This window comes from Prionailurus bengalensis, chromosome B4, assembly GCF_016509475.1.
Source record: "Prionailurus bengalensis isolate Pbe53 chromosome B4, Fcat_Pben_1.1_paternal_pri, whole genome shotgun sequence".
NCBI lineage: Eukaryota > Metazoa > Chordata > Mammalia > Carnivora > Felidae > Prionailurus > Prionailurus bengalensis.
In genome coordinates, this window is record NC_057358.1 from 107,760,992 (window position 1) to 107,786,179 (window position 25,188).

General features: G+C 32.4%; 1 protein-coding gene and 1 non-coding gene across 2 annotated transcripts in view; both read left to right on the forward strand.

Moving 5' to 3' along the window:
• The window catches only part of LRRIQ1 (leucine rich repeats and IQ motif containing 1), a 207,360-nt gene that overhangs the window by 152,692 nt on the left and 29,480 nt on the right, over positions 1-25,188 (forward strand). The window contains exons 24-25 of the mRNA XM_043561707.1: positions 18,098-18,230; positions 20,535-20,595. Coding sequence (XP_043417642.1) covers positions 18,098-18,230; positions 20,535-20,595 — 194 coding nt within the window. The remainder of the gene's footprint in view (positions 1-18,097; positions 18,231-20,534; positions 20,596-25,188) is intronic.
• On the forward strand, positions 10,331-10,433 carry LOC122474122. The gene has a single exon (XR_006294813.1). It is a non-coding gene; the product is annotated as a U6 spliceosomal RNA (small nuclear RNA).

Below are 25,188 nucleotides of genomic sequence, written 5' to 3' on the forward strand. Positions count from 1 at the left end.
AACATACTATTTTAATTATTTATGCTTTGTAATATAACTTTAAGTTTGGAATTGTGATGCCTCCAGGTTTTTTTTTTTTTCATTTTCAAGATTGTTTTGGCTATTTGAGGTCTTTTGTGGTTACATACAATTTTAAGATTTTTTCTAGCCCTGTGAAAAACACTGTTGGTATTTGATTGCATTAAATGTGTAGATTTCTTTGGGTATTATAGACATTTTAACAATATCTGTTCTTCCATTCCATGAGCATGAAATGTCTTTCTATTTCTTTCAGTCATCTTGAATTTCTTTCATCAGCATTTTATAATTTTCAGAGTAAAGGTCTTTCACCTTTTGATTAAGTTTACTCCTAGATATTTTGTTGTTTTGATGCACTTGTAAATGGTATTGTTTTCTTAATTTCACTTCCGGCTACTTCATTATTGGTGTATAGAAATGCAGCAGGTTTCCATGTGTTGATTTTGTATCCTACAACTTTACGGAATTCATTGATCAGTTCTAGTAGTTATTGGTGGAGTCTTTAGGGTTTTCTGTATATAGTATCATGTCATCTATATATAGTGAGAGTTTTCCTTCTTTATATTGTCTAATTTCTGTGGCTTGGACTCCCAGAACTATGTTGAGTCAAAATGGTGAGTGAGAGTGGACATCCTTGTCTTGTTCCTGACCTTGGGGGAATAGCTCTCAGTTTTCACCTATTGTGTATGATGTTGGCTGTGGGTTTTTCATATAAGGCCTTTATTATGTTGAGATATGTTCCCTCTAGACCTACTTTGCAGAGGGTTTTTATTATGAATGAATGAATGTTGTATTTTGTAAAATTTTTTACTGTCTCTGTTGAAATTATCACATGGCTTTTTTTTAATATATGCAACCTGATATTTATTGTAGCATTATTTACAGTACCCCAGATATGAAAGCAACCCAAGTGTCCACTGGTAGATGAATGTATAAAGAAGGAGTGGTATATACATATACAATGTAATATTACTCAGTCCCATCAGCTATGACTCTTTAGTAAACATACCCACTGGGGGTGCTCTATACAATGTGTGAATGGGGGAAGGGGAGAAACCCAAAAAGGGGGGGCTAGGAGTTAACTCAGAGGGTGTCCACTAAATGTTGGTCTATAAATTTCTGTTGTAGGAGAGAAATTAGAAATGCTGGAAACTACAGGTAATAAAGACATTTCAGAGGAAATGATGCGAACTCTGAGATAACAATATAACAAAAATCTTATTAATTTAGGACTATGACTTTATTTATACCTTGCTTCTGACCAAAAACTGATGTGAATAGAAAAATGCTTGATTTGCAGAATTTTATTTTACCCAATATTTCTGGGGCAGGACATATCCATTAGTAAAGCAAAATGTCATAGCTGTGGTTTATATCAAATCACATTCACACTTGACTATTCCTAAAATCAGTATTTATTTGTGAATTATTAATATAACATATAGAACTGAATTCTTTTAAGAAACTATACTTCTTCTAGTAGCTGATATTGAGTAAATGATTTTTTATAGATTTAACTTATCCTGCAACTGCTGACTATAGGATTTAGAAAGCTGTAAGTAAGGTGTGTGTTTACTGCAAAGATTAATGTCTAATCTCATCATTAGTTCTAAAACTATAAAGTTTTCTGTCCCTAGTAAACAAATAAAATAACGAAGTGTGATTGTATGGTTTTATTCTTTCTCTTATTGATGTGACATACCACGTTGAGTGATTTGTGAATATTGAACCACCACTAGCATCTTGAGAATAAATCCTACTTGATCATGATGTATGATTTTTTAATACGTTGTTGGGTTTGGTTTGCTAATATTTTGTTGAACATTTTTATATCTATATTCATGAGAGATAACGATCTGTAGTACTCTTTTTGTTGTTGTTGTGTCCTTATTTGGTTTTGGTAACGGGATGATACGGGCTTCATAGAATGAATTTGGAAGTTTTCTTTCCTCTTCCATTTTTTGGAATAGTTTGAGAAGAGTAAGTATTAACTCTTTTTAAAATATTTGGTAGAATTTGCCTGTGAATTGATCTGGTCCTGGACTTTTGTTTTTTGGGAGTTTTTTGATTACTAACTCAATTTCATTGCTAGTAACTGGTAGTTTATATGTTTCTAGGAATTTATTTCTTCTAGGTTTTCCAATCTGTTGACCTATAGGTTTTTATAATATTCTGTTACAACTATTTGTATTTCTGTGATGTTGGTTGCTATTTCTTCTCATTCACTGGTAATTTTATTTGGGTTCTCTCTCTCTGTCTCTCTCTCTCTCTCTCTCCATAAGTCTGGCTAGAGGAATCAGCTCCTGGTTTTATTGAACTGTTCTATTTTTTTTAAGTTGCTATATCACTTATTTCTGTTCTAATCTTTATTATTTGCTTCCTTTTGCTGGATTTGGGTTTTGTTTGTTCTTCTTTTTTTCTACTTCTTTTAGGTGTAAAGTTAGGTCTTCATTTGAAATTTTACTTGCTTCTTGAAGTAAGCCTGTATTGCTATAAACTTTCCTCTTAGAACCCCTTTTGCTGCATCCCAAAGATTTTGGCCCCTTGTGTTTTCATTTTCATTTGTTTTCATGTAATTTGGGATTTCTTCTTTGATTCCTTGGTTGACCTATTCATTGTTTAGAAGCATGTTATTTAACCTCCATGTATCTGTGGCCTTTCCAGATTTTTCTTTTGGTTGATGTCTAATGTCATATCATTGAAGTCAGGAAAGATGCATGCTATGACTTTGATTTTTTTTTTTAATTTTTCAAGCCTTGTTTTGTGGCCTAATGTGTGATCTGGTGTGCAGAATGTTCCATGTGTACTTGAAAAGAATGTCTATCCTGCTGTTTTAGAATGGAATGTTCTGAATGTATCTGTTAAATCCATCTGGTCCAGTGTGTCACTAAAAGCCATAGTTTCCTTGTTAATTTTCTGTTTGGATGATCTGTCCATTGATGTAAGTGAGATGTTTAAGTCCCCTGGTATTATTGTATTACTATCAAGTATTTCTTTTATGTTTGTTATTAACTGTTTTATGTATTTGTGTGCTTTCATGGTGGGTGCATAAATATTTATAATTGTTATATCCTCTTGTTAGATTGTTCCCTTTATTATTATATAGTGTCCTTCTTTGTCCCTTGTTACATTCTTTGTTTTGAAGTCAATTTTGTCCAATATAAGTACTGCTACCCTGGCTTTATTTTGGCATCCATTTGCATGATAAATGTTTCTCCATCCCCTCACTTTCAATCTGCAGGTGTCTTTCAGTCTGAATGAGTCTCTTGTAGGCAGCATATAGATGGGTCTTTTTTTTTTCTTCCAAAAAAAGCATTTAGTCCATTTATATTCAAAGTCATTATTGATAGATATGTATTTATTGACATTTGTTACTCCTTTGTAATTGTTTCTATAGATTTTCTCTGATTCTTTCTTCTCTTGTTCTTTTTCATGGTTTGTGGCTTTCTTTAGTGATATACCTAGATTCCTCTCTCTTTATTCTTTGCACATCTATTACCGGTTTTTGGTTTGTGGTTACCATTAGGTTTGCATATAACATCTTCTGCATATTTATATAAAGTTGAAAATTGCTTAAGTTTAAACCCGTTCTTCCCGCCTTTCCCTACCCATATTTTAGGTATGTAGTGTCTTATTTTACATTCTTTTATTTTATGAATCCTTTGACTAATTTTTGCAGAATTAAAATCACTAAACTAAGAAAAATTTACAAATATTTGGAACTTAATGGAACTTTTAAATTCAATGAAAGTGAAATGAAGACACCACTTATTATAAAATGTGTGGGATGCAGCAAAAGCTGTGCTTAGAAGGAAATTTATAGCAAAGTGCCTATATTAGAAAAGAAGAGGGGTGCCTGGGTGGCTCAGTTGGTTACGCATCCAACTCTTGATTTTGTCTCAGGTCATGATCTCACAGTTCGTGAGATCGAGCTTCACATTGGGCTCTGCACTGACAGCAAGGAGCCTGCTTCAGATTCTCTCTCTTCCTCTCTGCCCCTTCCTCTCTCTCTCAAAATAAATAAATAAACATTTAAAAAAAGATCTGAAGTCAGTAATCTAAATTTCTACCTTAGGAAACTTGGAAAAGTAAAGCAAATTAAAAGTAAGCAGCAGAAAAAAAAAAGAATTAGAGAAGAAATCAATAAAATGGTAAACAGGAAATCAATAGATAATATCAATGAAACCAGAAGCGGGTCCTTTAAAAAGATCAACAGGATTAATAAGCCTCTAGCCAGGCTAACTAAGAAAAAAAAAAAGAGAGAGGACACAAATTACTAATATCAGAAATGATAGAGGGGACATCACTCTAATTCCATGGACAGTAAAAGAAAAATAAAGGTATGCTATGAATAACTCCATGCCCATAGCTATAATAACCTAGATGAAATAGGTCAATTCTTTGGAACACAATTTGCCAAAACTTACATGATAATAAATGGACGAGCTGAATAAGCCTATATCTCTTGAATAAATTATGTAAAAAATTAATCACTTTCCAAAATGGAAAGTGCCAGGCCCAGAGGGGTTCCTGGTGAATTCTATCAAACATTTAAGGAAGAAATTATACAAATTTACTACAATTTCTTTCAAAGGATAAAAGCAGAAAGGATACCTTCTAATTCATTCTTTAAGGCCAGAATTACCCTAATCCCAAAGACAGACAAAGACTTTACAAGAAAACTACCGACCAATATCTTTCATGAACGTGATACAGAAAATTCTCAACAAAATATTAGTGAATCAAATCCAACAATTTATAATGAGAATTATACACACTATTTTGGGATTTATCCCATGTATGCAAAGCCAGTTAAACATTGAAAAATCAATGTGTCCATCACATCACCAGGCTAAAAAAGAAAAATCACATGATAGCTGTAGAAGCCAAAACACATTTCACAAAACCCACCATTCCTGATAAAATTCAATAAACTAGGAATAGAGGGGAGCTTCTTCAAATTGGTAAAAAATGTCTACAAACAAACCTATAGCTAACATCACACTTAATGGTGAGAAAGTCAAAGCTTTCCCACTAAAATCAAGTACAAGACAAGGATGTTGCCTGTAACCACTTCTTTTCAACCTTGTACTGGAAGTGCTAACTAATGCAATAGACAAGAAAAGGAAATAAAAGGTATACAGAGTGGGAAGAAAGAATGAAATGTTTTTGTTTGCAACAACATGATCATCTATATAGAAAATTTGAAAGCATAAGAAAACTTCTGGAACTAATAAACAATTATAGCAAAGTTTCAGGATGTAAGATACAATAGTCAATCACTTTCCTATGTACTAGCAATGAACAAGTGAAATTTGAAGTTAAAAACACAATACCGTCTACATTGTCCCCCCAAGTTAAATGTTAGGTGTAAATATACAAAATATGTATAAGATCTATATGAGAAAAGGTACAGAACTTTGATGAAATAAATCAAAGACCTCAATAAATTGCTAAATATTCTATGCACATGCATAGAAGAACTCAATATTGGCAAGATTTCAGTTCCTCTTAATTTGATCTGTAGACTTAGTGAAATCCCAGAAAATCATTTTGTGGATATTAACAAACTGATTCTAAAATGTATATGAGAAGGTAAAAGACTCAGAATAGCCAACACAATATTAAAGGAGAACAAATTTGGAGGACTGACAATACTTGTTTTCAAGATTTGCTATAAAGCTACAGTAACCAACACAGTGTGGTATTGGCAAAAGAATAAACCAATAGATCAATGGAGCAGAATTTAGACAGCCCAGAAATAGACCCATACAAATATGTCAGTAGATCTTTGACAAAAGAGCAAAGACTGTCTTTTCAACAAATGGTGCTAGAAGAAGATGACATCCACATAAAAAAAAATCTAGACATAGACCTATACCACTCACAAATATTAACTCAAAATAGATCACAGAGCTAAATGTAAAATGCAAAACTCTTAAGACTCCTATAAGATAACATAGGAGAAGATCTATATCTAGATGACTTTGGTCCTAGCTATAACTTTTTAGAAGCAACACCAGTGGTGCAATGCATAAAATAAATAATTTGATACACTGGACTTCAATAAAATCAAAAACCTGTTTTCTGCTGAAGACAATGTCAAGAGAATGAGAAGAGAAGCCACAGATGAGGAGAAAAGAATTGCAGAACATTTATCTAATAAATGACTATTTATCCAAAATATACAAAGAACTCTTAAATCTCAATAAGAAGAAAACAAACAACCGAATTTCTAAAAAATGAGCCAATGACCTTAACAGACATTTCAACAGAGATAGACAGATGGCAAATAAGTATATGAAAATACATACCACATCGTATGTCTTCAAGGAGATACAAATTACAACAAGATACCACTACACACCTGTTAGAATGGCCAAAATTCAGAATTATGACAACACCAAATTTCGACAAGGTATGGAGCAACAGAACTCTCATTTATTGATGATAGGAGTGCAAAATGGTTCAGCCACTTTGGAAGACAGTTTGGAACTTTCTTATAAGACTAAAAATATTCTTACTGGAGGATCCAGCAATCTCAGTCTTTGGTATTTATCCAAATGAGTTGAAAACTTATGTCCAAACAAAAATCTTCACACAGATGTTTATAGCAGCTTTATTGATAATTGCCAAAATTTGAAAACAACCAAGACATCCTTCAGTAGATAAATGGATAAACTGTAGCACATCAGACAATGGAATATTATTCAACAATGAAAGCAGATGAGCTACCAAGCCATGAAAAGACATGGAAGAACATTAAATGCATATTACTAAGCGAAAGAAGCCAACCTGAAAAGACTATGTATGATTCCAAGTATGTGACATTCTGGAGAAGGCAAAACTTATGGAGATAGTAAAAAAAATCAGTATTGCTAGGGGCTGGGACTGGGGAGAAGGAGTAAAGAGGCAGAGCATAGAGGATTTATAGAGCAGTGAAAAACTATTCTGCATGATACCGTCATGGTGGATACAAGTCATTATACATTTGTCCAAATCCATAGAAAGTACAGCATCAAGAGTGCACCCTAATGTAAACTGTGGACCTTGGGTGGCTATGATGTTTCAGTGTAGGTTCATAGATTGTAACAAATGTACCACTGTGGTGGGGAGTGGCAGCATGTTGGTAATGGGGGAAGCTTTGAACATGTAGGGAAAGGGAGTGTATGGAAAAATGTCTCTACCTTCAAATTTTGTTTTAAACCTAAAAGTGATCTAAAAAATGAATGTTATTAATTTTTAAATAATATAAGGCAAATATTAAGGAAGTAGCAAAGAGAGGTCAAAAATTCTAAACTATATTGGAAGAATTTTATTATATCTTTTTTAGCAATTTATAGAACAAGCACTCAAAAAATCAGTAAGGACATGGTTTGATAAACCAATTTAATAGCATTTGCTTAAAGGACATATATAAAATACTCAACAACTGGAGAATGTACATTACCCTCATACACATACAGGAAATTTACAAAACTTTAACTTATACTGACCTGAAATTAGGTCTCAGAAATTTCTTAAGAATTGAAATCATGTGCAGTGTGTTTTCTGAATGAAATGTAATAAACCATAAATGAACCATAATAAGATAACCAGATAATATTTATTTTCTTGAAAATTAAGAAACATCTGAAAAATTCATGAGTCAAAAAAACATAAATATTAAAAAGTAACTTAACAATAAAAAAATCTATGTATTGCAGTATAAAAGCAATAGTTAATATAATTTTTAAAAGTAAAACAATTAATCGATAAAGATACATTTTTTGAAAGAAATTTGATGAACCCCTGGCAAGTCTCATTATGAAAATGAAAGAGAAAGCACAAACAACCATATCAAGAAGGAAAACTGGGATGGATGACAAATGATACAAACTAAAACGGTAGTAAGGGAATATTGTGAACAACCATATGGCAGTACATTTGAAAATTTGGAGAAAGTGAACAATTCGTAGAAAAATATAATACCCAGACTGACCTTAACTCTAATGTTAAACCTAACATTCTAGGCAAGCAACCAGAATGGAAAAAAATTTCAAACTGTGATAGTATTTTTTAAATCATGTGCCAAAGAATGTGTCTCACAAAAGAGGTACAAGACCTTACCAGGGAAATTGTAGAACTCTATCAAAAAATGTTAAAGAAAAACTATAAGTAAATCTATGAATTGAAAGACTCAATTTCAAAGATTTAAATTCTCCCCAAATTAACAGTGGATACTATGCTCTCTCAATTAAATCCCAAGAGGTATTTATGGACATTGACAAGCAGAATCTAAAAATGTGTGGGAAGTCAAAATCCTCAAATAGCCAAAACACATTCAACAAAGATGACTAAATCGAGAGGCCTTGCCAAACACCATAACTTATTATTAATAAGCTCTTATTATAGAGCTGAAGCAAATAGTATTGCATGGTATGGGTGGTACGGTATGGACGGGATGAGATGAGGTAGGATGAGATGGTAATTCTAGGATAGGGTAGGACAGTGTAGAGTAAAATAGTACAGAAAATAATAACTTATGGAGACCCCTGCATATATGTTTAATTGATATTATAAGACAAATTGCATTCTAAGTCAGTGGGGAATAGATAGACTTTCCAATAAATCTTAATAAATTATCTATATTAAAAATTAATTGGGGCGCCTGGGTGGCTCCATTGGTTAAGCGTCCGACTTCAGCTCAGGTCATGATCTCATGGTCGGTGAGTTCGAGCCCCGCATCGGGCTCTGTGCTGACAGCTCAGAGCCTGGAGCCTGCTTTGGATTCTGTGTCTCCCTCTTTCTGTTTCAAAAGTAAATAAACATTAAAAAAAATTAATTATGCCCACCTTAAAGAACTAAATATAAGAAGCAAAATTATAAAACTTAACAGAAGACAATGTGGAAGAATATAACATTGGATATGGAATTATTTCTTTAACAATATGCAAAAGTACTGGTCATCTTGATAAATATATTGACATTAAAATTAAGAATCTCTATAAAGCCAAAATGTCATAATAGTAGTGAAACAATAACCCACAGAGATGGAGAAGGCATTTGCCACACATATAATCAACAAAGATCCAGAATGTATAATATCCAGAGTGTATAATTCCTAAAAGTCATTAAAATACAAATAGCCTAATAGAAAAAAATAAATAAGAAGCCTTAACATATTTTTCACAAAAGAAGAAATGCAAATAACTTGTGAACATATAAAAAGGTGTTTAATCTCATTTTGTAGCAGAGATACACAAATTAAATCTGCAAAGTTTAAAAAAAAATCCTAACAAAAATAAGATTTGGAAAACACATAACCAATAGGACTTATATTTTGCTAATTGAAGTATAATTTAGTACAACCATTTGGAAAACAATGTTACATGTGGTTGACTTGAAGATATCCATTTCATACAGTCCTTCGAATACGTTCTTAGATGCTTGCCCTATAGGAATTTGTACAAGGATAGGGCAGTATCTTTCTTAATAACCCAAACCGGAAATAGCCCATGTGTCTAACAACAATGGAATGGATAAACTCTAATACATCCATACAGTGGAAAACAGTATGACACTGAAAAGTAATGAATTGCACCTATACACAGCAACACGGATGAATCTCATAAACAATATTGAGCAAAGAAACACAAAAGAATACCTATAGAATTGTTGCAAGCGAAGCTATACTATAATGCTTATACATAAGTAGTGAAAATTTTAAGGAAATCAAGAAAGTCACGGTTATAAACTTTAGCATAGTGGTTACCCTAAGAGAAGAGACTTTTGAGCAAGACTTCTTGTATGCAAGCAGTGTTCTATTTTTTTTAAATGATCGGAGGTCACATGGAATATGTATTTATATTTTTATTTATAGAATAATTTTAATATATTAAAGTATATAATTTTATATAAACTATAAATATATATAAACATAAATATTTTATGTTTATATATATTTTTGTGTCTATATTTTTATATTATATATTTATACAAATATAAATATATAAATAAAATATATAAATATTTTAAATATATAAATATTTAATATATTTAATATATATTTAATATACATTACATTTAATAAATATTTAATAAATATTTAATAAATAAATAAAAATAAATATATAAATATATAAAATAAATATATAAATAAAATAAATATATAAATAAAATAAAATATAGTTTATATAAAATGTAATTTATATAATATTTATGTATGTGTAATTACTTATACACCTTGAAATTATAAACACCTGCTAAAGCCAAAACTTTCTGTACATTGTATACATCACAACAAAATAAAAATGATTAAAAGGAGCTTTCCGTGCCCACGTGGCAGCACATATACTAAAATTGGAATGACATAGAGAAGATTAGCATGGCCTACACAAGATGACATGCAAATTCATGAAGTGCTCCATATTTTGCTTTCCTTCCTAATGGTCTATGTCTATGATACACAAAGTGACTTGATCAATTGAAGTCCCTTCCAGCTTCAAACCCCACCCCCAATTTCTCTTCAGAAAAGAGCTTCCACATATCAATATTTATATGAGTAGCTTAAAGCCAAAAATTAATTTTGTAGGGAAGACTTGTAATGCCTATCTTGACTTTATTCCTGACTACAATGTAAGTAGAACAATAATACTTTCACCTATCTTTTCAATTAAAAGTGAAATCAGTGAATAGAGGCCCTTATTCATGTACGAATGAACTTCTGCTAGCTAAAATAAAAATCTATCTTTCTAAACAAAATATGATGAAAGAAAAAATTTTGCATCAATAAAGTATACACTTAGAAAACTCTTAAATCTTCAGTGTATGGAGATATTTGTTTAAATTATAACCTATGGAAAGCAATAAGTTTGGGACCAGGTTTATTAGTCTCTAATATGTTTTTCATTCAAACTGCGAAAGAAAATTATTTTTACTTATATTTACTTACTGGTTTTTATAATGCAAGCAATACTTTAATATATATTCAATATTTTATGTGATGTTAGCTCTGTGACAGAAGCATATCTGTATTCTTTTTGACAAGTAGAAAAATCATCACATGCAGAAAACTAATAGTCAATGAGAAATGCATTATGAATGTATTAACATACGTACTATGAGTATTTCTGTTTTGTAGCTATAAAAAAGCAATGATTATAATGATATAAAAATGTTTAATTGGGTCCATCAAGTCTCTATCATTAGTGTATATAAATATACACTATTTATATTTATATAAATATAAAACTATTTATTGGCTTCTTTTGAAGTAAAACTAGTAAAGGAAATTAATCATGTACTTGGCCCTCAATTAAGATATATACATAAATGAGTAGAATTAGAGATGTCTTTTTACCACAGTAGAAGCTTTTAGATACAGCAAGAATCTGAAGTCCAACTATACAAACAAACAAACAAACAAACAAAAAACAGGTGGAAGTAATATTTATGTGGCCCTATGGCCATGATATTTTGAGGGCCAACCTACTTATATCATCAGCCTCTCCTTTATTCCGTTGGGTGGACCCTAGTTTGGATGACCTACTATATTAACACTCCCTGAGGGAGTCTAGATTGGATAGGGGAATATTTTCCAACAGTAATTAAATTGAGAGAGTGAAACAGGAGAGAATCATGTCAATGGAACCTCCTTCATGGTTATTACTGAGCAATTGCTAAAAATTATTTGAAATAACTTGAAATCAATTAGGAGTGTGTACCCTTGTTATCTTCTGGAAATTAACTTTTTTTTTTTAAAGACACACTAAAATCCTCATATATTATGAAATAAAATACATTAAAAAATACCTGTTACAAGGTTTAGAATTCTGGTAAGGAGGACTCACTGGACTCCCCCAGAAAATTGTTCTTTCTAGTTTTGTGGTTAATCCTGGAATCTTTCCAGTGACCCCCTGGAACCTTAGTTTGGCCTGGATTTGAAGACTCCTACAGATAGTCCTACCTCCTACATAGCTAAGTCTTGGCCCTTGGCAACTGAGGTAGCACTAAGACTATGCATAATAGCCATTAACTTAGGGGTAAAAATAGCAAAATGGCTACAGTAATTAAATCCTTACTATATGTTAGGCATGATATGTATCCAGTTATTTTATATTATTATATATATTTTAAGAGGAAAAAACTGAGGAAGAGAGAAGGTAGATAATTTGCCCAACATCACACAGTTAGTAGGTGAAAAAGCCAACTTACAACATGCAAGAAAGATGCTAGCAGATAGATCACTAAGGTGTAGCCTCTCCAATATAGACTGAATTAATTTATTCTATAATCAATTTCTCAAATGTCACAATTCCAGAACCTCTTCTAATGAAAAATTAAGTGGTGCGCCAGATTCATAGGAAACACAGAAAGCAATCTTAGACAATGGCTACCGGGTAGTTCTAAAAACATCCCGTTAACACTTAATATTACTTAGAAATGGGTAAATCTGCCAAAGCCATGACAATGAAGGATGAGTACTTATTTTTCCTTTTAGCTCAGGTTCCAAGACACCTTGGCACAGCACTATTACTGATCCTGTCATTTAAAGCTTTTTTGTTTATCAGGGATTTTTCCATTAATTTTTATTTAAAATATTACATGAAAATATTTTTAACCTTGATTCCTGAGATTTTTGTTACCCCGTTAAATTTTGTGCCTGAGGTATTTCATTTGCCCCGCTTGACTTACCCTAGTCCCAGCCCTAGTTAACAGCACACATTAATGTGACTATACATATGACTATATAACTTTATATTGCTCTCGCAGAAGAAAATGAAGGACTACTAGTTTTGTAATATTTGATACTCCACTATAAAGATATTAATGAGATTATATTCAACTGAACATATAAATGGCAAAACATCTTCTTTCTGGTAGAAATATATATTAGTTGAATACAGAAGACCTATTATAAATGGTTAATAAGCACAACTACATCCACTTTGTGAATGTTTCTGTTATTTCAGAGGGATTCACTTAAATATAGCATTTCTATAATATTGAAAATTGCATCTGCAAAATCTATATATTTTAAAAGATAATTTAGTAACTAACTTTCCTTTGCTTTCTCATAAAGATCCTTCATATACTTTACGTATCAGCCAACCCCCCAGACAGACAAATTTTGAGAATTAATTTAAATGTCAGAAACTAGCAAGTATTTTTCATTCTAGTACTTTTTTTTTTTAACCTCCCTGCCATAAACTATAATGAAATATGTAAAGGAGTGATTAGTGCTGCAGTTAGCCTTTGACCCTTACATACAAATTTGGCTCCATTCCCAAAATTTCTGTTTTTAAAGTTTTGCAACAACAATCCTCTTCTTTATTCATGAAATAATTTTCCTTAGTGATCAATTACATATTTATTTAAATATATCATAAAAGAATAGGAATGTTGCTTGTCACACACAAATGGCTCTTAGAGTTACTGGTTTCATGCCAATGCCATCAACTTTCCAACAACAGATTGGATTGGTTAAGGAAGAAGCCATAAACAGCCTATCAACAAGTATTTATACAGATGTTAATGAATTTAAAATTCTGTTAGTGCCAAACTCCAATTTTATTTGTGCTTTATTCATGAGGTATGATGCAATAACTTCTTTTAATAAACATGTACAGACCACTTATACTTTATAATGGAAACATATTTTTAGTGTTTCCAGCATGAGATACATAGAATCAGCCATTTATCAAAGTTACCAAAAATAGTTCCATTGTATGTAGCATTTTGCTCATCATGTAACTATGTCCTCCAAAAGCTTTTGGTAAAGAGATGAACTCATCTCTATCCATGAAACCAAGAATATTTTTTTATTATATTACTAAGAAAGGCCATTAGAAGAAAAGAAAATAGTCATGGGAAGGTTGCCATATGTATTTAAAATATAAATAATTAGCTTTTTTTGTGTGTCCCAAATGATAATTGAATCTTAATCTCCCTGTGTGTAGGATATTATGATATACTGAAAATTTAGAAAACATTTATTTGAAGCATATGGGTTTAATGAACACTTATTTTTTTCATGAAGAAAAGAATAATATTTCCATTAATGTCAAAAGAGACTTCATTTCTTTTAGTGAGCTTTTTAAAGCTGAACTGATTTCCTCTAGAACTGCATACACTGTGGACATTTTATAAAGTCACCTTATATGATGGAGTAGTTTTTGTTTGTTTGCTTTTTAATTTGCCACCTTTCACTGGCAGTTTTTATCCCAAGCTAATTAGGGTTTTCAGGGCTGAAGTTTCTACTGTAATGATTAAGTTAATTATATATAGGAATGTGTTATCCTCCACAATGCACAGGTTTATCTACATGCTAAAAATCTAAATCCCAGCTCAACACTTCTCAGGTCACTTATAGAACATTAATCAACTGTGACAATTATTCATTTCACAGGTATTTATTGAGCACTATCCTACTATGTACCCCTTAAAGAGTTTATATATAGTAGGAAAAACAGACACATGAATAGGAAAGGAAAATATAACATAATAAATGCTATCATGGAGTCTTTATAGGAACCTTTGGAGGACATCTCCAAGTTAACTTGAATAGGAAATATAGTGCTGACAGATCAAGGACTTACCCCAAAGAATATAATTTCCAAACTGAGACCTGAAGACAAATCAAAAACAACATTGGCAAAGTGGGTAATCTGAAGCATAGGTCTATAGGCAAAAGAAACCATTTTGAGTAATTATAATATTTTTGTGTGATTGAGGCAAGAATCTAACATGTGTCTGAAGGCATATGCATGGCTTGTATGCCATGCAAAAAATAAAAATAAAACATGAACTTAATCCAAGGGCAATGGAGAATCAGGAGTTTAACCTATGAAGCAGCAAAATTAGATTTATGTTTTAGCAAGGTCATTTGCAGTATGGAGATAGGTACATGGGAGCAAGACCAAAACAAACAAACAAAGGACCAGTGAAAGGGCTGTTAGAGTAATTCAGAAGAAATGATGGTAGCCTGATACAAAATAGTAGCAACAGGAATCCAGGAAATTTGACAGATTGAAAAGAATTTAAGAGGTAAAATATTCAGCTGTAGGTTGAGGAAGAATGCTGGTTCAGTACGACTCTGGTCTCTGATTTATACATTGACAATGGTGGTACCATTTGGGGAATTTGGAAAAAGTGGGATAATACATGAGTTCAGCTTTTTTACATACTCAGTTTAAATTATCTGTGCAATGTCTAAATGGCAAAGCTTTGGATGGATACATGTTTCAAAAGGAGATCATGAAAATGATGGAAGAACTTGGATGAATATCCTCATACAGGAAAATTATAGCCTAAGGAAAAAAAAAAATGGGGCCAAGATCAAACCCAAGAAGAATCCTGAGATTGGAAGGGATGGCAAGGGCAGAGGAGCCCTTGAAGGAGACTGGGATTTAGAAAAAGAGAAAAAACAAGGAGAGTGTAATGAAACAAAATACAAAGGAAATAAGACTTCAAATTAATGAAGCAAGACCCAAAGAAGTAGGAAAGGAGAGGAGGTAAAAGGTTTCAGTTTCTGCAGGCAGAATGGTGCCTCTTCTACAACGGAAAGGTTTTACTGAGCAGCCTGACTAATGACAAGCATCCATTAAGTTATCCATATCACCATTATTCTTCTTATGCAAGATGCTAAAAACAGAACTTCCTCTGCAAGTTTAAAAGAGTTAATTGTCTTTTCTTCTTCTCAGTGACAGGAGTAATCCTGAAATAGTTTAACCAAAACAAAATCAATTTCTTCAGTATATGAATTGCAGTATCTTCAAGTACATCCAGCCAACTTCACCAATATGTTTGTTCTGTTTCTTACACTGAGCACACGCCAATCTACCAATCTATGCCTTAGGGTTAAAATGGTTAATATGAATTGGGCCCTTACAGTGAAATCTCTCATCTTTACTCAGGACTGTTGTTTAGAACTTTGGCTGAGGTCTGATGTAAAACCACTTAGGATTTATGGAGTGTTATTGCAGAGCTGAGGAAAACTTTCCAAAATGAGTACTTTAAAAAGTGACTATTGCAAGTATATGTCATTATTTAAAAAAACAGAAAGACACAGATAATTTTTTTTGTATTTTAGCTAAAAGCACAATTTAAAAAAAGCAAATAAAAATAAAAAATAAAAGTACAATTGTTACACAAAGATTCTCCACATATCAAGAGTGATAAGGTTCTAGCTATAGGCTCAGTTGATTATCAGTGGTCACTGAGTCCTCACTACTTTCTATCACTGCCCTTACAGGCCCAACATCTGGTTTGGTTAACCAAGAAAGGCTGATAAAAGGTTGGGACTCTGCTGGAGAAAAGACTTAATGCTGTACAGTAACTGGAAGTGATAATGCCAAAAGTTCCCTTTGTTTGAGTCTCCCGTATAGTTTCTACATACCTATATGGTCAGTTACAAGAATGGTGTCTCCTCATGGATTCAACGGTCAGCTCTCTCATGGCAAGCCATTGCTCCTCCAATATAGCAAACATGGAGGGGTTGACTTAAGCTCAGGAAGCAAGAGATAGGGCCTTTTAGAAACGTAAGATGGCATGAGAAGCAACAGCAAGTTAACTTCACTAAGTTCACATAGTTTAGAGAAATAAACACCTTGATTTTTAGCTTTCCTGAGAACTGGCCACCCTATCTTTTTGAATTGAAAACGAGAGTCATTTCACCAATTTCAACAGCAACTTTTAAGGAAAAAAGACACGATAGGTATTTCATCCTCAACATACAGAATGACAAATGTATGTATAAGTGTGTGTGCCACATGCATCAAGCATTTGTGGTTGGCCTTGCGTCATGCTTCATTTGTTTTCCAAACAACTTGCAAATAAATATAAGGTGACTTTCTGTGTGCAAAGATCTACAGTGAATTAATAAGATAAAATTTTAAATATTGGGTTTTAAATTATAGAATTCTTGTTAGCTTGATTACCAGGAGTTAGTTTTTTTTTTTTTTTTAATTTTTTTTTCAACGTTTATTTATTTTTGGGACAGAGAGAGACAGAGCATGAACGGGGGAGGGGCAGAGAGAGAGGGAGACACAGAATCGGAAACAGGCTCCAGGCTCTGAGCCATCAGCCCAGAGCCCGACGCGGGGCTCGAACTCACGGACCGCGAGATCGTGACCTGGCTGAAGTCGGACGCTTAACCGACTGCGCCACCCAGGCGCCCCTGGGAGTTAGTTTTTAAGAAGTACCTTTCTCTGGTGTACTGTCAATCAAACTACAAAGCTAACAAGTCCCTAAATATGGTAATGGCTCAAAAAAAGATCAAGTCTATGGAGGAAGGGTCTAAAACAGCACGTGTTTGGTGTAGTTCGGAAATGCATACCATTGACGTAGTAGTAACATCCACAGATTAAAACAAACAAACGAACAAAAAAACAAACACAAATGTATAAATGTTATATTTGAATAGAAAGGTTGGATTTTTAATTTTCTTTTTTCTTTTCCTTTACTATTTTCATTGTTTCCTTGTATTCTTACCTTATATAAATTTCTCCTCTTGCATATTCCCATATCCATTTACATTGTTATGCTTCCCACCTCCTTTTTTGAAATAGCTACTATGGCATAAGCACAGGTTCCCTAAACCTCATATTATTATATTCCAAGCTTAAAATATTGCATTAGCTTACACAAACCAAGCTGAGTTTTATGCAAAATTAAAACTCTGTTTCAAATACCCTCAATATAATTTATGAATTCTACGTATGTATAAAGTTAGTATAAGAACAATTGACTTTAAAATCAGCCTGAAAAAACATCATAATGGACAGATATTCTTTTCATACTAGAATTGTACTCTACCAAATTTGATCTTTGTATTTTTCATGTAAAAACTAAAAAATAAGTCCTATAAAATGTTGGCTACAATGAAACTTTTTTTTTTTTAAGATAGATGGGTTTGAAACTCAAGCAGGAAAATTACTGAAGTGACTGACATTTTTCTTACAGATGACCTGACTCCCATGAATTAGTCTTTTTTTTTTTCCCTTTCTTTCTTTTGATAAAATTGTTTGCCTAGACTGAACTACTTGGCCAAAATTTGATCTCTTTAAATAACAAATAAAATTTCCATATTTTTCCCCAGGTAAGGAAGAAGAATTTATCTACAAGGATGCCACTGCAAATGAAAAATTAGAAAGGAGTAAAGAATACACATACCAATGGCTTCACACACAGGTTGGGATTCATGAAACAACTAGTTCCAGAAATATGAAATGGTGAGGTCATTTCCTTTAAATTAGATTTTTGTATTGTAAACACATCTTGAAAAGTGAAACCTAGGTTAATTGTGCTAAAACAAACATGACTTTATAGCCAAAGGCCAATACATCACGTTGCCAGGTTGTAAAAGGCCTCTTACATAGAATAGATTTAATCACTTTTTATACTTTTACTCTAAAATGTTTGAGAACTCTGTTTCTGTAATGCTTAAAACTAAGAGATGAACCACACAAATGATTCTACTATATAAAGTTAAATGCATGGTATCCATTAATTGTTTAAATATCATATGTATTGGAGGTAGTATTTTATTTTGTGTCCTTTTTATGTTTGGCAGTTAAAATTATAGTTCAACACTGCTGCTGCTGCTGCTTTACCAGTTGTATAACTAATTTTCAAGGATGTCTCCATGCTACAGTTTCCTCTTTTATAGTAGATAATATGTTATCTATCTATCTCACAGGATAGAGGTGAGCTCACAAGGTGGAGAATATCAATATATATTCTCAATAAACACATCCTTTAACAATAAACAAGATACCTTGAATCTAATAGGTAATTAATTAATTTTTGTTACATTAATGTACATATTAGTTTGCTAGGACCTTTGTAACGAAATACCATAAATTGTGTGGCTTAACCAGCAGAGATTTACTTTCTCACAGTTCTGGAGGCTGTAAGTTCAAGATTAAGGAGTCAGCAAGTTTGGTTTCTTTGAAGGTCAGTCTTCATGGTTTGTAGATGGCCACCTTCTCACTGTGCCCTCACATCATCATCCTTCATTCTCTTTGTGTTTTAATCTCCTGTTTTTATAAGGACACTGGTCATATGGGATTGGAGCCTACCAATATGAACTCATTTTACTGTAATTACCTCTTTCAAGACTCTATCTCCACATATATCACATTATGAAATGTTGAGGGTTAGTACTTCAACATATGAATTCTGATGAAACAAAATTCAGCTCATAGCAATTTAGTATAAACCACTGAACCAAAAGTTATAGGAAAATAATAAAAGTCCAGAGATAATATTTTGGAAAATATTTTCAAGACTTTTGTTTAACTACATGTGTCCAGAAGAAGAATTTAAAAAGTGCTATTATAAACACTTACTAAATATATAAATCGATATTGAATCTAAATGTAGCTGACACTTTGGAAATGTTCCCAGGCATTATAGTAACTATTTAAATGACTAACAAAAGACAAACAAAATCCTACAATTATGAAGGTTAACCCTTAATTTAGAAGCAAGTTAAAATATGTAAAAAAATGAACTCTTTTTATAATATATATAAATTGAAATGTTCACATGTGGTCAATTCTATCCATATAATTCCTTTAAAAATATGGAAAAGGGAGTGAAGAATGAAAGTGAAATTAAAACAATATTTTATAATCTGGATTATTTTGTCTTATTTCATTGCGAGCAAAGAAAATAGGAATAAAGCAATCAACATTTGAGAACATTAAGTATTATAATTAATGCAAGCACAATTTCTTTTATGTTGGTGTTAATCAATTTAATGTAATTCATAAGATGGCATCCTTAAAACTATAAACAAATATAGTGTAACTTATAGTTTATCATCGATCTTAATCAGGTATAAGAGGTCTTATTCAGAGATTTTTAAAGTATTAGGATAGATAAGGTGAAAAATATAAGGACATATTTTAGACATATTTAAACACTTAACAAAATCCTTTACCCCTAAATAAGCTATATTTAAACACATGATATAACAGGAAATTGTTCATAGCTTTTCTCTCTTGAAAATATATAAAGGAATAAGTAGATACTCTGAGAGAAATTGTTTTCAAGAACAGAAGTTCTTGAAAAGCCAAATGTCAATATTCTAGTTTTAAACAGAAATGAATTGTGAGCATTAGTATAATGCTTTAAACACATTACAGATATTTTAAAAATAAGAACCTTTGCCTTTCTCATAACACAAGTAAGATATATAAGTAAAAGTAAATAAAATATTTATATGTTCTATAATTTATTAACTATCATTGGTACTTTCAAATTTTTGCCCTTTATACCTATATGTGTTTGGCAAAGAAGAGTGGCATTAAAGTGGTGTTTAGAAATTTAAATTTTATGTCAAATTGAATTTTCAAATGACTATGGAAAGACACATTTGTATATATGTTTGCATATAACCCAATTTAATAAAACTATTATTTCCACTTTGTAAATTACTGATTCCTCCCAAACTTTTCACTGGGCATTTCTTTAATATTCTTCCTCTACATTTATATAATAATATGATTTTTGTTTTTGTCACCCTGCAGCAAACACTTCTTGCCTGAGTTAGATCCAGATATACTTAACGGTGGAAGAGTTCAGCTTGTGGTAAGAAATGCGTTTAAAGTTACAAAAAAATGTTGTAGACACTAATCCTTAGTAAATGGCACTTTAAAATACGTCCATAATTAATGTAAATTATGAAAATATCACAACTCTATCTATTTGGGGTGATCTCAAAATACTGTATATTAAAATAATAACCTGTAATAATATGTTTTCTTGACTTGTAATATAACTTTCAAATCTGATATTATTTAAAATCTTGATTCTATATGACAGATTTTAAAATATTAGCATACTCTGGGCGCCTGGGTGGCGCAGTCGGTTAAGCGTCCGACTTCAGCCAGGTCACGATCTAGCGGTCTGTGAGTTCGAGCCCCGCGTCGGGCTCTGGGCTGATGGCTCAGAGCCTGGAGCCTGTTTCCGATTCTGTATCTCCCTCTCTCTCTGCCCCTCCCCCGTTCATGCTCTGTCTCTCTCTGTCCCAAAAATAAATAAAAAACGTTGAAAAAAAAATTTTTTTTAAATATTAGCATACTGCCACATTTAAAATAATATTACTATGAATAGGAATTACATAATGAACTTATTTACTTGAATATTTTAAAAGAATAGGATACTGAGGGAAATGTAAAAATATCCTCACAAGTTGGAAAATCAAACCAGATAAAAATTAACAAGTAATTGTGACTCAACCACTCTAAGTAATGAAATAAAAGGTATTGGAACTTTAGGAACAATCAAGTTTTAAACATGGTGGCCAAAGCGTAACACTCTAGACAGTATAACTATATGTGCATTGCAAAAGTCAATTGGGCTATACGCTATCAGAAGGAAGACTATGTTAACAGAAGAAGAATGGCAAATATGGAGTCTAGAGAAATGGAGCCCACAAAACAAGCAATTGTCAGTATGTTTCCAAAAGTTTCCAGAGAAGAGGGTACCCTAACCAATGACAGAAGTGTGCGGTCTCTTTGGCAGGTGAAAATGGATGCATCAGGTGACCCTAACTTTATGACACCTTTCATTTATAGCAACCTATTAATACTCCTTGCGCAGATTCTACATTCACCAAAAAAACTAAATATAATTTAGCTTGCCAAGTAGCACTTAGCATAAAAAGATAATGCACTTTCTAATGGAACCTAGTATGATGGTATCAAGAGCAGTTATATTCACCATTCTTATGAACAACTCATTCAAGGAGTTTTCCTGAAAAGGTAGCAAAATTAGGGCAATAGCTAAAATTAATGTGTTTATGAAAATATTTATAGAATCTATACATAAATTTAAAATAATCATTAAACAAATACTTTCTTGCATTTAATAGACTCCTCTGGCAGAGTGGCATGTTGATTGCCCTAGGAAAATTGATACTTCAAGCTTTGAACACCATGCATATTACTAACAATTGTGCACAGATTGTTGAGTTGCCACTTGGGAGGAAGAATGTCATGATAAAGAAAGTGATTTTATATTTAATCATTATACTTCCTAAAATGAATGAAAACAGACTGGGTAGATCACTAATCAAAATGGTTCTATGAGAGTAATGGTCTGACATTAATCTCTCTCCTCCTATATCCCACTGTATTGCACTATGTTCAAATATGTCACAAATACATATCAATGATAAATGCTTTTCTGATATTGAAGAGGTACAGGTGAACACAAAACAAGGTAAATGGTAGTATATAAGAAACACAGTTTTTGTTTGTTTTTTTTATTTTTTTTGTAAACAGAGATAGGAGAAGGGTTAACTAAGGACTTAACGTCAAAAGGATACTGGACTAATTGAAGGCCCAGAGCAGAAAGACTCTTGCAGAGTCTTGGGAACATACTGGGGAATGTGCCGATAATTGCACAACTGGGACCAGACCATAACTAAGAAGAAAATTAAAAAACAAATCAGCAATGGCTACCACTATAAGATCCTTAAGACATAAGGAAAACACTCATAATAGAAGGACAGAAAATCATGAAACAAAGTGATCAAATTTTAATTAGAACAAATCAGCAAATCAGCCTACTATAAATTCTGAATATATAAAATATTACCATTGAAATAAACTCTGCACTGGACACCATAAAAGAGAGACTTAGTGAATTGAAAGATGATCTACAAAGGAATAGTAATTAGATTGACAGCTGACATTATAGCAGAACTAATTCATACCAAAAGACAGTGGAATTACTTCTTAATAATAAAGATTGATATAAATATTATCCGAAATACTCTTCACTAACTTTCAGGAGAAATAATGAGATATAATCCAATACTCAAATTATGGGTTTTGAGGAAGCTAATAAGTAACATCTCTGTCTTCCAAACAAGATCAAAGCATTTTATGTGGCAGACAGGACTGAGAAAAATGAAAACAAGATATCACTTTACTTATTTCCAAATACATATCAGAAGGCATGTCATAGATTTAGACAATTGCTAATTAAGTTTATTCCCCCAAAACTCCAGGATTTTTCTGCAGAAGGTGGTCTTAGTTCCCCCAGAAAACATATTCTGAGATTCTTGTATTTGAGTGCAGGACATTCGTTGGGGAAGGCTTTCAGAAACGACTCCCTTGAGTGGTGAAAGAAACAGGATTGAGCAGAGGGAAAAGATAAAATGCAATAGAGTTGCAGCAGGAGAAGGGATCCCCAGTGGTAAGAAGGCCCTTTTAAATTGTGTTAGCATATGAGGCAAGAAGATCAGGCTTTTACGCTACTGCATCTCCTCAGAAGAGGCTTTGGCTTAGGCAGGGCAACCATCTTTAGCTAAGGACAATTTCCAGAGACATATTCAGCTAAGAGCCCATAGGCTTCAAGTTTCTCAGCAACTGGAAGAATCTGACTCAGTTGTTACATGTGAGATATGATAATACCCAGTATACTTACCAAGTTTATCATCCATAGATGCAACAACTTAGCACCTAAAATGTGTCAACTGTCTCCAAATAAATCTATAAAATTGCAAATCTATCAATTTGCAAATCTGCAGAGCTGCTTGTTTTAGGAACCTGAAAAATCTCATTCTACAGATTTTTTTCCCTAACGTTTATTTATTTTTGAGACACAGAGGGAGACAGAGCATGAGCAGGGAGGGCAGAGAGAGAGAGGGAGACACAGAATCCACAGCAGGCTCCAGGCTCTGAGCTGTCAGCACAGATAGTGACGCAGGACTCAAACTTATCAACTGGGAGATCATGACCTGAGCTAAAGTTGGTCACTCAACCAAATGAGCCACCCAGATGCCCCTGAAGAATCTCATTCTAAAATGCGTATTGATGAATAAGAGCCCAATGTTATGTAAATCAACTTTGAAAAAGGAAAGCTAACTTGTATCACAAGATATAAAGACTTAATATAAAACTAAACTTTATGGTACAAATATACCAATGGATATAAATAGTTTAGAAGTAGACCTGTGACTGTATAGAAAAATATATGATAAAGATGAGAAAGTTCAAAAATTTTAGTACACAGAATTCAGTAAATTAGCATTAAGAAACAGCACTGAACATAAACCATATTCAAATGGAATTTAGAAGATTTGAAGTCTCAAATGTGAAAAGTGAAGTTATAAAACTGACCAAATAAAATAATTAAGAATATATTTGCAACTTATCAGTAAATACTCTTTTAAAAGATACAAATGATACAAATTATATGGCAAATAAAATTGATTGACTTGACTATGTTAAATTAAATATTACTTCCTATGAAAGATTTTATGGAAAAAGTTAACAGACAGATTACAGATATGGACAAACTATTTTCAGTGCCTAAAAGTAACAATAGCTTAATATCCATATAAAAAGTAAGCTTCTGCAAATAAACAATATAAAGTCAGGTAACCTAATGAAAAAAAGTATATACATACAATAGAAAATGTGTATATAGACAGTTTACACAGTTTATGCCTAAATGCATAAATGTACATAAAGAGATGCTCAGTTATATGACCAGAGAGATAAAAATTAAAGCTAAGAAGTTGCATGACTATCCTCATCAGAATGGCAAACATTAGAATGTTGGGTAATGCAAAGTGCTATTAATGATGTGGAGACACTGATGTACAGCTCATGAAAATAAAAGCTGGTACAGTTATTTTGTAAAGAAATCTGTCAGAATTTATTAAAATAGTTCCTTGTATGCTCTATCAGATATTAGCAGCAAACTTTAGAAAACTTTACTTAAAAATAGTCTATTTACCAGGATGCCTGGGTGGCTCAGTCAGTTAAGCGATTTCGGCTAAGGTCACAATCTCATGGTTTGTGAGTTTGAGCCCCATGTTGGACTGGAAGCTGACAGCACAGAGGCTGCTTGGAATTCTCTCTCTCCCTCTCTCTCTACCCCAACCCCGACTTGTGCTCTCTCTCACTCTTAAAATAAATAAAGATTTTAAAAATTAAAAAAAATATTTTCTATTTACCACAATGTAAAAACATAAAATATTTAAGAATAAATGTTAACATTAAGATGTTCAAAGATCCTATAATGGTAACCACCAAATATTGCTTTAAAAATTTCAAAAAAATATACCACACTCATGCATAGATTCAAATTGTAAGATGTCAATTCTCAATGATCTATAAATTCAGTAGACTCTTAGAAAGATTTTTAGTAGAAATGGACAAATTA